This window comes from Chaetodon trifascialis, chromosome 9 (assembly GCF_039877785.1).
Source record: "Chaetodon trifascialis isolate fChaTrf1 chromosome 9, fChaTrf1.hap1, whole genome shotgun sequence".
Taxonomy (NCBI): Eukaryota; Metazoa; Chordata; class Actinopteri; order Chaetodontiformes; family Chaetodontidae; genus Chaetodon; species Chaetodon trifascialis.
In genome coordinates, this window is record NC_092064.1 from 24248461 (window position 1) to 24263641 (window position 15181).

Sequence of the window (15181 nt, forward strand, 5' to 3'; positions counted from 1 at the left end):
TGTTGGATTTCATTTGTTAGTGAACTCAACAATGGGCTGTAATGCCACCAGAGAGCTTGCGTGTATCAGAAAGTCTCATTCACCAAAATGTAGATAAATGATATTATTCTGTCATTAATTATTATTTGCAGAACAAGAAGCGGCGTGAGCGACGAGACCTGCTGAGGCTGCAGCTGCTGCGGATCTTTGAGCTGCTGGCTGATGCAGGTGTCATCAGTGACTGGTTAGTATGGCAAATGTGACACATTACAGCCCCACACTACACAATATCACAGGAGTGCATAAGTAAAATAACACAACAGGATCAATATATAACCTTGGCTTTTTACCAGACAAGTCCTTATAATAAAATGCTGTAGCTGAAAAAGCACTTGAAATATTGCTCTCACTGCTTGGTTTGAGATTTCTTTTCACTGGGCGTCCACAGTACAAACGGAGCTCTGGAACGTGACACCCTCGCCCTGGGCGCTCTGTTCCTGGAGTATGTGGATCTAACGCGGATGCTCCTGGAAGCTGAGAATGACAAAGATGCAGAGATCCTCAAGGACATCCGAGCTCACTTCAGCGCCATGGTCGCCAACCTCATCCAATGTGTACCAGGTACTCAGAAAAGATTCAGCTTGAAAAGGCCTCTCCTGCTTGAAGTGGTGAAATACGTTGTTGTATTGCCCCCTTTTGTTGTTGCAGTCTTTTTGCACTTAGCACACATTAGCATGGTTTGTTGTACAACTACTTCCACACTGCTGAGGTTGCTCCCCTTTTTGGAACGAACTCCTCCACCGTGCCGTCGGCGGCAGTGTTTCATTCGCTTTCAACCATGTTGCTACTTGTAACAGTATACCATGGTACCATGATGTTTTTTAGTCATATTAAAAATAATACAGATATTGTCATGAACAACATGATATGACAGACCCCTAAATGCAATCCATCTGTCTTCGTCATCAATTTGTGGATTGTTAATTACATAACAGGCTTCCGTTTGGCTGAGGTTAGCACAGCACGTGGAGCACGAGACTCTTGACATTGATCTTGATTTGGATGTAGCCCAGGGGGAGCTGCAAAAATAGAGCCGCTTAAGGACATAGCAGGCCAGGACAGGTGATGAGTCATGGGTTGCTAAGCATTCACAAGTCCCCGCTGAGTGGCTAATGATCCGTCAAGGGACAACAATACCTTATTATCACGTCAGAAAATGCGCTTTTAGTAGTTAATTAAGATGCTGGAGTGTTTTTGCTGACTCTTCACTCTCTCAATGAGCAGACCTATAACAGGCTTTCTTGTCTCCCCCCCAGTGCACCACAGGCGCTTCCTGTTTCCACAACAGAGCCTGCGGCATCACCTCTTCATCCTCTTCAGTCAGTGGGCCGGCCCTTTCAGCATCATGTTCACGCCTCTGGACCGCTACAGTGACAGGAATCACCAGATCACAAGATATCAATACTGTGCCCTAAAGGTAAACATGCTTTCTGCAATATACTGTTCCACAACCACTTACAAATGTTGATTTGTAACATTAATGTTCATTAATGTTAATGATGCTGATACTTAATAGGAAAAGAAACAGGTCTTGGCAGTAGATTGGTTTATCCAATTAGAAAGCATACATTTGAAATCCATGCATTTCTTCTCTCTATTGTAGAATGATGCAGTGAAATATGCACTTTAACATATTTTGTTTAAATGTAAATCTCTATTAAAATCTATAATGTGACTATTGGTGACTGTTTGCTCTTCCAGGCCATGTCTGCTGTGCTGTGCTGTGGGCCTGTGTTTGATAACGTTGGCCTCTCTCCAGACGGATACCTCTATAAGTGGCTGGATAATATACTAGCCTGCCAGGATCAGCGGGTATGTGGCCAATACTTCACCACTGCAGTGCATTTAAACAAAGAGCTGACCCAGAAAGCCCCTCTGATAGTTTACCGAAGCCTGCTTTGTAAAAACCCAACACTGGACCTTGCCAAGTGCTCACCATTATCTTGCGGGAGCCCTGGCAAGTGGTGAAGGAGAGTTTTGTTTCAAAATAAATTTGTCTGGTATTGTCTTTATTTCAGTTTACTGAGACACAAGATAAAGCATGTTTGTTTTACACATTCTGCCTCAAAATTGAATTTGATCGCTCATGTTTTCATTACATGGCTTGAGGAGTAGCATTCACTGGGCAGGCAGCCAAGGACATTTGATTTATCGTCTTTTTTGTGTGACAGGAGTAGAAAAATACAAAATACAAAAGCCTCTGATATTTCAGGTCATGATAAAATCAGGGATACAGTGAATCCCTCAAAAAGACGTGAAATTCAGGAGAGTCTGCGTTGGTACTGTATCCCCTCTTGGCTCAGGTCCACCAGCTTGGCTGCGAAGTCGTCATCCTGCTGCTGGAGCTCAATGCCGACCAGGTCAACCTCTTCAACTGGGCTGTGGATCGCTGCTACACAGGCTCCTACCAGCTCGCCTCAGGCTGCTTCAAAGCCATTGCGACTGTCTGTGGCAGCAGGTACAAAATCTCACACTCTCTGTCATCTGTTCAGCTCGCTGAGGTCAGCTGCCTGTACACGTAGCGTTTAATAAAAGCACTTATGTTCTCATCTTTATTTTCTTTATTCCCATGTTATGTTTATTGGTGTGCCACTTTTTTGAGATGCAGTGAAGTTTAAATTCTTTATTCTCTGGATCACCAAGATTCCTTGTCCTAGTGAGGAAACCACTGGCAAATTAGCTTACAGCCCAAAGCGTCGCCTCAGCTAATCCTCTTAAACGACTCAATATTCGTCTGTAGTCAGTCTTCCCCTCTTGCTTTATCTCAAAAACATGAACTCAAACACTAAGCATTGAGTTCTTTGTACTGAAACATGACTTCATAGTTGTATTTTCTCTCTCTCTCTTTCCTTAGTAGCAGAAACTACCCAAGTGATATAGTAACCCTGCTGAATCTGGTGCTCTTCAAGGCGTCAGACACCAACAGAGAAATCTATGAGATTTCGATGCAGCTAATGCAGGTGAGAAACACAAGCACTGGTGCCTTTTGTACTTCTGTGTAGTTTTCTGTGCTTTAATGTCTTACATGTTTCTTCTCTCTCTCTTTGTACAGATTCTTGAGGCTAAGTTGTTTGTGTACTCTAAGAGGATTGCAGAGCAGAAGCCAAACAGCATCCTTTACGGCACCCATGGTCCACTGCCACCTCTTTACAGTGTCTCCCTGCCTCAGCTCTCCAGCCAGCTGGCCCGGATGTACCCTGAACTCACACTTCCTCTATTCTCAGGTAGCTGTTTATGTCAAGCAACATGTGTGTGGCCGCAGTGGTATTTCAGCCAGCTGTAAAGCTCTCACAGGCTTGTCATCTTCTTATGGCTTCCCACTAAATGCTGGTCGCTCATCTCCCAAAGACACTTCCTGTATCTATGGAGGCTCCCACCGACCACAGAAACACTGAGAATGAAAGTCGATTAAGGGACTCCCAGATTTAAGTTGAATTCATATGTAGATCGGGGTTAAACTGGCAATTATGGTTAAAACTGAGTACATGGTATGTATCTTATTTCCATGTAGAATAAACACTGCAGTCCCCGCTGATGTTATTCTGATGTTAGTACTGCCTTTTCCCTGCTTGCTTCAGAGGTTAGCCAGAGGTTCCCCACCACTCATCCCAATGGGAGGCAGATCATGCTAACCTACCTCCTGCCCTGGCTCGGTAACATCGAGCTGGTGGATAGTGGCCTGCTGCTCCCGGTCTTCACGCCGTGCACCTCAGATTATGACGCTTCCAGCCGGACGACCAGCACAGCTTCATCCCACCAGCTGAGGGGCACTGGCTGGGGCTCCTTACAGGCCACTTCTATGGTGCTCAATAACCTCATGTTCATGACTGCCAAGGTAAAGTCACATTGGAGCAATGTAATGAAATAGGGTTAACCAAGTTCAATGCACTAACATGCCACTGTGTTTTTAACCTCTCTGGTCAGTACGGAGATGACCTACCTGGACCAGAGATGGAAAACGCCTGGAATGCTTTAGTCAGCAATGAGAAGTGGAGCAACAATCTGAGAACCACACTGCAGTTTCTCATCAGCTTATGTGGTGTGAGCAGTGACACCACCCTCCTGCCATATGTAAGATATATCATTTAGACCAACTGGAAAATATTATGTAGCTATTTTTTTTTAGCTCATTCCAGTTTCTCACGGATATTGTGTGACATTTTTGTTCAGATCAAGAAGGTGGTGATCTATCTGTGCCGGAACAACACCATGCAAACTATGGAGGAGTTGATATTTGAGTTGCAGCAGACGGATCCAGTTAACCCTGTGGTGCAGCACTGTGATAGCCCTCCTTTCTATCGCTTCACTGCCACAAGCAAGGCCTCCACAGCAGCTTCAGGTGCATCTTTTGACAGCACTCTCAGCCTCTGAACTGAATGAACACCAGCTGAAATTTGTGTGTTTTTAATGGAAAGAATCAGCCAACCAGGAAATCTGCTTTGTGGCCAACCATAGAAAACTGTTTCCTCTTGATCTCAGTGGTGAATGTGAAGTGGTGCTGGGCTTGAAGATTGTGCTCTGTTGACTTGAACCTGCTGTGAAACACAAGTATTTACCTCTTTTTTGGTTAATTTCTAGGCACCACATCGAGCAGCAACACTGTTGTTGCAGGCCAGGAGAGCTTCCCTGACACAGATGATACCAAGACTGTAAAGGAGAATGAGGAGAGGTAAACAACGATATCTGGAAGCTTGTCATTAGATTAATTACAGTCCTAACAAAACCCATCATGACTTTTTTTTTCTTCCTGACCTCAGGCTAAGCCACATAATGCGAGCCCACAACCGCCTGGAATCACGCTACAGCAACAGCTCAGGAGGATCGTACGATGAAGATAAGAGTGAGTGTATTTCTGCACCGGCCACCTCATGAAAAAATGTGGTTGTCATGGTCTGGTGAGTGTGGAATACACAGGCTGGGTTGGAGCCTAAGATGGTGACCGGCATGGTGTCATTGATAATGCATGAGCAGTGCAGAGTCGCCTGGGGTTTTTAAAAGGCTTCTGTGAGAACTGGCACTGAAATAAAAGTAGTCAAGCCCAGGGCCTCTACACTGCTGCCAGTGACCCAAAAAACAGCTTTGTTATACCCTTGCGGTCTGAATTAGTCCTGCAGATTAATGTGAGTTAGAATAATTAAGTAATTATTGGTCATTTAAACACATGCCTCCCATGTTCAGCTGTGGAGAATCCACAAAGTCTCATTTTTGATTGAAATGTGCCGTGTGTGTGTGTGCAATAAATGCCAGCAGTGTCTTTTTCCGTAACCATTCAGGTGAACCTCTGCCTCCTTATGCTGATTGGCTGATGGTTGTCATTGAGACCAACCAGCCCCATCCTCTGCCCATGCCTCTGAACGGAGGATGTTGGGCTCCGCTGGTGGACTTTTTGCCAGAGACCATCGCTCCCAGAGGACCACTGCACAGGTTAGACTGCTACATGCATCCATGTAACATGTGCTACGCCAGCTCAAAATGTCAGAACTCTCAGTGTCATTGAGATCAGCATCAAACTGATCTTTGACCTTGAGCCAACACCACTTATTTTTTAATTTTGATGCACTTCAAGGTCATGTTTTTGTGGATTTTTAAGAATTATAATTCTTTTCATTGGAAAACATTACAGTCTGTTTTTTCGTTTGTTATAGGTGTAATATAGCAGTCATCTTTATGACTGAGATGGTGGTAGACCACAGTGTGAGAGAGGACTGGGCCATGCACTTGCCTTTGCTGCTCCATGCCTTGTTTTTGGGTGAGTTCACGCTATAATCAGTTAGCTCTCTGAAACCCATCTATGTAATTACATGATATGCACATATTTGATGTAATACAGTATAAATCTCATGGCTGACTTAGTGTTTAAGGACTATGGTTGAGTGAAGATTTTGAAATGATATTTTTCCAAATATTTTGAGGCCAATATGATATATCACCATTGTATTTTAAGTACGACGAGTTGGAGAATTCTCCTCTTGCAGAAATCTTGTATTCAGTTGATTCGAGACAAGCTGATGTCATTTTTTGGGGGGTTGTGAAACCAGGAAAAGGGAACTTGAAACAGAAATAGTTCTCGCTATAACAAACAACAGCTCTCATCTTAGAGTCACTGCTCTGACACAGGCTCTGTTCCTTTTTTTAGCCATGGATCACTACCGTCCAGAGGTGTTTGAGCACAGCAAACGTCTCCTCCTCCACCTGCTCATCACGTTGTCCTGTAACAACAACTTCCAGGCCATTGCCTCAGTCCTGCTGCAGACACGTGAGATCAACAGCACCAAGACCCTCACCTGCAAACCAAGCGTTCAGCCGGAGTTTTTACCTGCAGGTAAAAATAAAGGCCTTCAGTAATGCTCACCTGTTAGAGTTTTCTCAACTTGAAATTTATTCTCACTCTACCAGAGGGTTGGAGTCGTCCTTGGTCCAGTTGACAGAGCAGCTTGGCATTTGACACATTGCTCGTCTGTCCGGCTAATATAAACTTGAACATCAGGAGGGAATGACTAACATTCCTTTCAGAGGATAGATACGTTTCTTATCTGGGGAGGAAATATTTGGACGCTGTGCCAAAAGCAATATTGAGCACAGAGGACATCAAAGGTCTTCATTAAAGCATTCCTTTCTGTTATTTTTATCCTCTTGCCCAAACTGGGGCCATCTGCTCAGGCCTGGATAGGCTGCTTTGGCTCCCCTCCTCACCCTGTCACTAATTTGTTTTGCAAATGTCTAGACATTTTGAAATTACTACGGTATGTTTTGTCCATTTGACTGGTCGACTGCAACTTCACTGCTAAAAACTGTGATATTTCTTCCCCACACTGATAACACACAATGATAACGCTGCCATTGAGATCCAAAGACAACATCCAGTTTTCTTCTCAGTGATCCCGTGTTTATTGTGTTTGTATATAATGTGTCATATCTTGCAGGAGTAAGTAGTTTGTAAATGAACAAGCAGATTAGGTATGTAACATCTTAGTGGTTAAACTTGACAGCTGACCTACATTGAATACGTGCCGTCAGTAGACGAGGCTAATTGGATTCAAATTCCAGACATGTTGAGACGCAGGTCATGCTGCTGCTGTCATGTCCTCTTCTTACTCTAGCCCGTGCCGTATCCACCTGCAAGCTACAGTTACAGACAAAATCAAACGTGCAAAAGCACCACCATAACCTGTTTCTCATCACGCACCTGCTCCTCTGTTGCGTTCAGGAGGATGTTTTGACTTCCTGCGGGAGTGCCAGGCGTCTCCTGTGCCAGACTCCGGTCTTAGTTCTTCTTCTACATCGTCTAGCCTGAGTCTGGGAGGCAGCAGCAACAACCTGCCTGAGATCTCACACGAGGTGGAGGAGCTAGTGGCCTCCAGTAAAATGGACGAGAAGACTAACAAGCTCATCGAGTTTTTAACCACAAGGTATTGATGTCGATGTGCTGTTAGAGCCAGCGAGGGCAGGAGCTGAGAATGTTAAGTGGTTTTACTAACAGGTCGTAACAGAAGGCTGGAGGCATTTCACACAATAAATGCATGTCATACAGCTGAAATATCCTTCTCATACACTGTTACACTCGCTCATATTTCTTGCTGTAGATTACCACCTAGTGGTGCTGTATGCATAGTGCAATAGAGTCTCATAGGAGTAGATTAGATTTGAGATTTAAATTAGGATAGTGCAGCTGTCATTTGCCAAGATTAATCGAAAGATTAAAAGGAAATTCCACAGAATATTTAATGTGCTAAACAGATGTGCTTTGTACAGGTGATTCAGAATAATCAGCTACTTGTCCTACATCTTACTGGAGCAGACCTCCACACAGTCAGATTGTACTAATTAAGAAATCTCTTTTGTAGAGCATATGGTCCACTGTGGTGCCATGAAGACATTTCACCAAAGAACCAAATTTCAAAAAGCACCGGGCAGCTCACCAACTTCCTGCGTCATGTTGTGTCTGTGTTCAAAGAGTCCAAGTCAGGTAACCCTTCAACATATCCTGAATAGTAATTAGTGATCAATTATTCTGCAGAACCGTATCTGTACACTCAGTAATTCTCATGATCTTGATTTTCTCTCTGTCTCTGTCTCTGTTAGATTTCCACCTGGAGCAGCAGCTCAGCGACGTGGCGCTGCAGACAGCTTTGTGTAGTTCATCGCGTCACTACGCCGGCCGCTCCTTCCAGGTGTTTCGAGCCCTCCGCCAGCCCATCTCTGCCCATGCCGTCTCCGACCTGCTCTCAAGGCTGGTGGAAGTCGTCGGTGAACATGGAGAAGAAGTGCAGGTTAGTGCTCTGTGTGAACATCATGCCTGTTAAAGGCAAAGGAAGGTCTTTATGATTGTCAAATGCCCATCAGCAGTATAATTTATAGTAGGACTTATTGGTGAACTACAAACTGATTAACTGCCTTGATAACATTATATATTTATTTACTGTATCATCTATACTCGTTTCTTTTAAAGGAAGTAGCTCACACGTTGAGTGCTGTTAAGCAAATTACTTGGGTGTGCCAGATGTTTGATCCTCTTACAAGCACATGAACGCAGCATTAAAACTAATAATCATCTAATGGCAGAAATCTTACATCATCATAGTCCATCAGCTGATTCTGAGGCTGTCCATCAAATCCAAATCCATCCGGAAACCAAACCTCCTTCAATTTCATCAGATCTATTTTTGTCAGCAATTAAATAGTTAAGTGCTGTGTAATAATTGAATGATACAAGGATACGAGAAAATCCTCCACAGCTCTGCAGTCTTTTTCTCTCTTGCAGGGCTATGTGATGGAAGTATTACTTACACTGGAATCTGTGGTGGACAACTTGGCTGAATGTCTCAAGAACAATGACCTCATGGCTATCTTGACGAGGTTTGTGTCTCCTCTGCATGTATTTATGTTGAAAGAAGGTTTTTTTTTTGTTCAAATTAATTTATCGTTTGTTTGATTGCAGAGCCTCATCTCCAGATTTCCTCACCAGCTTCAAGCTGATGTCCAACAGGAAGAGCACAGGGCAGCTCAATCTTCGAAGAGAAGAGAGGAGTCGACATCAGAGGAGCTCTTCTGTCCCCAAGAAGTTTGGAGAGGCGGACAGGTGGTCTGATCCACCTCGCAGCGCTACACTGGACCGCATCCAAGCCTCTGAGCAGCAGGCGTTGTTAGCCAAGACCCGCAGCTCGTCCTCATCTAAAGACAACATGACCGACCCAACCAACATCAACCACCCCAGCAACCTGCTGGCCACCATCTTCTGGGTGGCGGTGTCACTGATGGAGTCAGACTTTGAGTTTGAGTATCAAATGTCTTTGAGACTGTTGAATAAGCTGCTGGGCCACATGTCGCTTGACAAAGCGGAGAACAGGGAGAAGCTGGAGAAGCTGCAGAGCCAGCTTCAGTGGAGCAGCTTCACTGGGCTCCAGCAGCTGCTGCTGAAGGGCTTCACCTCCGTGTCCACCACTGACCTCACGCTCCAGCTCTTCTGCCAGCTCACACCTGTGTCACGAGTGCCTGTAGTGGACACTTCACAAGCCATAGGTACACTGCAGGGATTGATGGGTGTGAGGTTTTGAAGACGGATGGTTTTAATGTTGAAATTCTTCATCTTTTGTGCCAATTTTGTGAAATTTCATAAAATTCCTTGATGAAGCAAAGAAAAATTGCTGTAATCTTGTATCCATATAATTTTACACAGATTTACAGTGAACTTTTCAAAGTGAGTTTTTTCACGTGAAAAATAGTTTATCTGTTTCCTCCTTCAGGTTTTCCCTTGAATGTTCTCTGCCTGCTTTCACATCTCGTGCAGAACTTTGATGGCCCCACGCAGTTCTGTCGGGATGTTGCTGAGAGGATTGCTCAGGTTTGCTCTGTTAACATTCATATCCTCAGTTTGGCTCAAACAGAATTATGTGTTTTAAAGCTACTGCACTTTGTGTGTGTAGGTATGCCTCGAGGAGAAGAACACCAAGCTCTCCAACCTTGCTCATGTCATGACTCTGTACAAAACACACTCCTACACAAGAGACTGCTTCTCCTGGGTCAATGTGGTGTGTCGGTATCTTCACGAAGCTTTCTCCGATATCACCCTCAACCTGGTCACTTACATGGCAGAGGTTTGTGCAGCCGTATCAGCTGATCATGTTTTTGTTATTGCAGCTTCCCCAAAGATGCTAAATAAACTAATGGCATTTAATTCTGCTCTAACAGCTGTTGGAGAAAGGTCTTCCCAGTATGCAGCAGACCCTTTTACAAATCATCTACAGCCTCCTGAGTCACATGGACCTGAGTGTGATTCAAGCCAAACCCTTCAACATGGAGGTGCTCAAGACAATTGAGAAATTTGTCCAGGTGAGTTCAAGTAAAACACCTGGATGTGTGTCCAACTGCAGATCTCGGTTTTTGATTTGTTTATATTTTAGGATATTTCTGTGGTATCTTTGAGTGAGATATAATGTATGTGCTCAGAAGGTGACAACATTCACATCACCCACATCAGATGTGATCACTGGAAATCTTGAGGTTCTGAGTCAGAGTCTTGTGTTCCCTGCTCCTTTTCTATGGGGGAAAAAAAGGAAAAAAGCTGTCTTGTGTCAGTGCAGTAAATTTGTAGACACACCCAAACTATAAACAGTCTGCCTTTCAGCCACTGACCAGGCCTCTGCTTATTCTCATACGCCATATCCATTTTCCTTTAGCTTCCTACTGTAAGCCAACTTTCAGGACACTAAAAATAGAGCTGCATTAAACCACACAGTGAGATATGTGCAGTTGTTTCTCTCTGAACGTGGGATTGTGTTGTTCTCTGTCTGTGTGTCTGGGTGAATTGATGTGTGCATGTCTGCGTAGACTGTCCATTGGGGGGAAGCGCTGAATATCCTGAAGCTGGTCGTTTCTCGATCAGCCAGTTTGGTGCAGCCTTCATTCCCACAAAGTGACCTCTCCTATGAGGACATCAGCCGGGTCTGGGACCGCTCCTCCAAGGCCTTGCCTGGGAAAACGCTGGATTTCCACTTTGACATATCTGAGGTTAGAGACTATTTGTCCGACTTTCTTTTCACTGTGTGTGAAAGTTCGTGATTTGAAAGTCCCTGTAGCATGAGGAGAGCGTAATGCTTGTATGCTTTCCCCTGTATTTTTTCCTGTATTTTCCAGGGTGTGGTGCTTGTTGAGGTTCGGTGGAATTTTGTAATGCTTTTTGGAAAGGAAACATTTCTTCCCCTTCCTTAATGCTGATATTTCTTTTTCAACAAACCCCTTGAGATTAGCTTGAAAGCTCAAAAGGTAAACACAATTAGCCAAGCAGTGCAGAGCTGGAGAGTGATGTCAAAGATAGAGACAGAGTGGTGTATGTGTGGGAACTGAACAGGGAGCTATTTGTGTAGTTCATGAATGGCAGGAAATGATGTCAGCTCTTTGCTGCCGTCCTTTGTATGTGAATCAGAGTTTCAGTGGATAGCCAAGAGCTTGTGTATTTAAACTTGAGACACGCTGGACAAACCACTGATATTTCTTAAAATACCCAGATATTTTTAGACTGAAGGATAACGCAGAGGAATAGTAGGGTCATTTGTCTGCAGCTGCATCACACATTCGGAATGCCAAGTGGAATAAAAACTGTGAACATAGACAAAAAAAAATAAGTGCCAGCTTATGTTGAAAGACTGATCTCTTTATGGACATCTTGGAGCAAAGTCAAAGTCCTGAAGAAGCAGGAGCTGCTCTGGAGCCTGAGTCATGGATTGACGAAGCAGAGATGGACTTTCTCTTCTGTGGACTTTCCCTGACTCATCAAGGTTTCTGTCTGCACGTGTCTGTTTGTTTGTGTCTGTGCTGTTAGACACCGGTGATTGGTCGGCGTTATGATGACCTGCAGCGCTCTCCAGGCCAAGATGTGAAGAGCAGGACCACTACGGTGACCCGCAGCACCTCCTCTACCTCCTCTGGATCCACATCCAACAACGTCCTGGTGCCAGTCAGCTGGAAGAGGCCTCAGTCTTCACAGGTGTGCGCTTCTTCCCATTCTGTCTCAGAAGTATGCTCATAATTTTCATATTGAGATCTGATCACAGTCAAGATAACGAGAAATCATCTTAATACCAGCTGTGAATGCAAAGACCCGTCAAGCGGGTGTGATTATCCAGATAATGTGTCCAGATGTGGATTTTAACACCAATGGGCCCCAATGGGTGTTGTGGTTCAAGTGAAATTAAAATGTGACATCCAAGTTTTGTTTCTCTTGCCCTCTGCAGAAAAGAACACGGGAAAAACTGGTGAATGTATTGTCTTTGTGTGGGCAAGAAGTGGGCCTCACAAAAAATCCTTCGGTAAGATACACTTCATTTTATCTGTGCGATGACACCCTTCATGCTCAGGCCACTTTTTATTATTGTGCATTCTTTTTATTTTTTTTTCTCCATTTGTTTCTCTGTACAGGTGATCTTCTCCAGCTGTGGGGAGCTGGACCTCATGGAGCACCAGCCTAGCCTGGTGTCCTCCGACGATGGGACCCGGGAACCAGAAAACATGGACGACACCACCTCAGAGCAGCAGTTCAGAGTCTTCAGAGACTTTGACTTCCTGGATGTGGAGCTAGAAGACGGAGAGGTGAGTCTCAGGCCCTCAAAAGTGGTGAAGAAATGATTCATCCTCCTTGTTGCTTCCTCTCACATTTGATGGACATCAACGTTGTCAAACTTGTAAAGCGAAAGCAGAGTATTTTCCACCAAAGAGCACTCATACTGTGTTGGATCAGGTCTACCTGCTCTGTGTAATGGGGTTTCTTTTTTCTGTTTTTCTTGTCTGTGCTATCTAGGAGCTACAGGTAAGTTTAGTCATGTTCCATTTGTACTTGCTGTGTTCTTCAAAAGCGTGTTTGCTTATGCAGATCGTTTAGTGAACAGCCACACTGATGGCGGTAGCAAATGTGTGTGCATGCCTTGTAAACAGATCCTGCAGCGTTCATGTAGTGCAAGAGAGACATTCACTCAGTTCTTAAGAATTGGACACACTATTAGTGTTTTTCATAGACATCAGACTAGTAGGCTTTTAGTCTGCCAGTGAATGCATGTCAGCATAAGGTGTCTTTAACCAGGATTGGTGATTACTGATATATAATTGTATCTTTAGTGTTTAATCACTTTTCCTGGTTGTCAAGAGAAGTGTTAATCATAATATTTTACACACAACTCCCCTTTGACGTGCAATTATATACTCAATGCTTCTGTGCATGTGTACAGTATTTAACCAAGATATGATCCAGTAGTCTTTGTGCAGTTTTCCTCTATACAAATTAAACATCTATATAGCATCTAACCTATAGTAGAGCTTAATTTTACTTTCACTGATACTTCCCAAATCTGACCAGCATGATGGGATTTTAAACATTCCTCAGTCATAATGTCTCAGCTGTTCTCCTCAGATGGGACTTTATCTCCATCTAGAGACACAGAAGTAGAAACTGTGCTTAGTTTTCAGCTTTTCTTGTACACGTATATCTTTGCCCTGTGTACAGTCAACTATTTGGTAAGTTCATGCAGTGAAATTTTCTGTTGATTTACTTTGAGAAGAAGAAAATCACACTTTGCTCCAGTCAGTTCTGTCAAAATACACTGATGCCCAAATGGTGACGATACACACACATTGTTGTTCACCTTGTTGCAGCAATAACATTGTTGCTTTTGTTAACTGGTTAAATTTAACATGACATTTAACTCTGGAAGCCCTGGAACATGGTGTCAGCTGTTCTCCCTGTGCTTGCTAATATTCCCCACATACTGAATAACAACTGCAGTGGTCAACAGAAGTGCAGCACAGACAGGTTTATAAGCTAATGATGGCACATTATAAACAGTATGGTAAGGTGTGGTGAAAGCCTTCTGACCACATAAAATCTCAGTTGTAGTTTGCTTTCAAAAGAAGTCCAGGCCTTTGCTTCCTGTCAATGCTTGGTATTAAGATTGTCACCACAGGAAGTCTCTGTTTGATCTGTTGATGTGGAGCTTTGGTGGAATGTGGAAGTTGGCCGACATCTCCAGAGTCGTGTCCAGTTGGAAAGTAACTCTGCAATTTAAACAAGAAGCAGCCAGACTCAGGAGTATTAAACCTGTAAATATTTAAAGTCTGACAATATCAAGATGTCCTCAAACTCCAACTTTTTTGCTAGTGTCACCAGCATCTTGGGTGTTTTGGCAGTAGTTCGTTATGTGAGGATACACTGTGAAGGGCTCTCAACACTGCGTCAAACAGCATCCTTTGCACTAAGGGGAAAAACTGCCCCCTGCCTGAACCTGCACAGCACTGTTGTGTGAATGTGGGTATACAGTATGTGTGTGTGCATGTGCTTGTGTTAGAGAAGAGATTGTGCTTTACTTTGTGGCACTTGGTAACTCAAAGCCATTCTCTGTTGCAGGGAGAGACTGTGGACAACTTCAACTGGGGGGTGCGCAGACGCTCCATGGACAGTCTGGACCGGAGTGACTTGCTGCCCCTGGAGGAGAGTCAGCTGTCCATCAGCATGCCCAGCCTCAGCAAGATCACCCATGAAGACTCAGACGAGTCATCTGAGGAAGATTCCCTCACCGCCAGCCAGATACTCTCCCACTCACAGCTTGTAAGTTCACCTTTGTTTGTACGCCAATAAATTAATGTCAAAATGAAGGGAAAGCGTAGGTGGTGAAGCCCACTCTCATTAGAAAATTATCCTTACTGCAGAGTATCTGCAGGGTGCAAAATGTCTTAAAAAGCTTTGCAACATGTTCCCTCAAGAAACAGCTTAGAAGATATTAAAAAATCTTAAATTTCATCTCCTGTCAGGAGATGCAATATGCTGACTAAACAGCTGTTCAGTCCTTTCCTGTGGAGTTTCAGTCACCATCAGACATACAGCAAAGACTGTTACCGAGAAGCTCGTCATATCATAATGGGCAAGTGTTGTTTCTAGCAGAAACTTAAATTTAATTGAATTTTTGTCGGTTAAACCATCTGTTTTCTGTCACTTATCCATGTCCAGGTCATGTTAATTTAATTATACTGAAAGAACTGAAAAACCAGATGATGATGAGGATGATGTAATAATAAATGATTGCAGGTCATACTTTCATATTTTTGCTGATGGGATCGTGAAACAAGTATTAAATTGCATTCTGTGTGCATCAGCCCTTTG

General features: G+C 43.8%; 1 protein-coding gene across 7 annotated transcripts in view; it reads left to right on the forward strand.

The window, feature by feature from the left end:
• Positions 1 to 15181, forward strand: part of frya (furry homolog a (Drosophila)) — a 45943-nt gene that overhangs the window by 24561 nt on the left and 6201 nt on the right. For 4 of the 7 annotated variants that reach the window (XM_070969787.1, XM_070969789.1, XM_070969793.1 and 1 more), the window contains exons 25-52: positions 132 to 223; positions 428 to 600; positions 1296 to 1456; positions 1741 to 1851; positions 2343 to 2497; positions 2894 to 2999; positions 3092 to 3263; positions 3618 to 3874; positions 3964 to 4110; positions 4210 to 4378; positions 4618 to 4708; positions 4797 to 4879; positions 5313 to 5463; positions 5685 to 5788; positions 6176 to 6361; positions 7247 to 7448; positions 7884 to 8005; positions 8122 to 8309; positions 8801 to 8895; positions 8978 to 9558; positions 9783 to 9880; positions 9963 to 10133; positions 10228 to 10368; positions 10867 to 11046; positions 11858 to 12022; positions 12270 to 12344; positions 12454 to 12624; positions 14429 to 14629. In XM_070969787.1, coding sequence (XP_070825888.1) covers positions 132 to 223; positions 428 to 600; positions 1296 to 1456; positions 1741 to 1851; positions 2343 to 2497; positions 2894 to 2999; positions 3092 to 3263; positions 3618 to 3874; positions 3964 to 4110; positions 4210 to 4378; positions 4618 to 4708; positions 4797 to 4879; positions 5313 to 5463; positions 5685 to 5788; positions 6176 to 6361; positions 7247 to 7448; positions 7884 to 8005; positions 8122 to 8309; positions 8801 to 8895; positions 8978 to 9558; positions 9783 to 9880; positions 9963 to 10133; positions 10228 to 10368; positions 10867 to 11046; positions 11858 to 12022; positions 12270 to 12344; positions 12454 to 12624; positions 14429 to 14629 — 4548 coding nt within the window. Of the gene's footprint in view, positions 1 to 131; positions 224 to 427; positions 601 to 1295; positions 1457 to 1740; positions 1852 to 2342; positions 2498 to 2893; positions 3000 to 3091; positions 3264 to 3617; positions 3875 to 3963; positions 4111 to 4209; positions 4379 to 4617; positions 4709 to 4796; positions 4880 to 5312; positions 5464 to 5684; positions 5789 to 6175; positions 6362 to 7246; positions 7449 to 7883; positions 8006 to 8121; positions 8310 to 8800; positions 8896 to 8977; positions 9559 to 9782; positions 9881 to 9962; positions 10134 to 10227; positions 10369 to 10866; positions 11047 to 11857; positions 12023 to 12269; positions 12345 to 12453; positions 12625 to 12832; positions 12842 to 14428; positions 14630 to 15181 lie in introns of all 7 variants that reach the window. The other 3 variants (XM_070969786.1, XM_070969790.1, XM_070969792.1) reach the window with 2 other exon arrangements.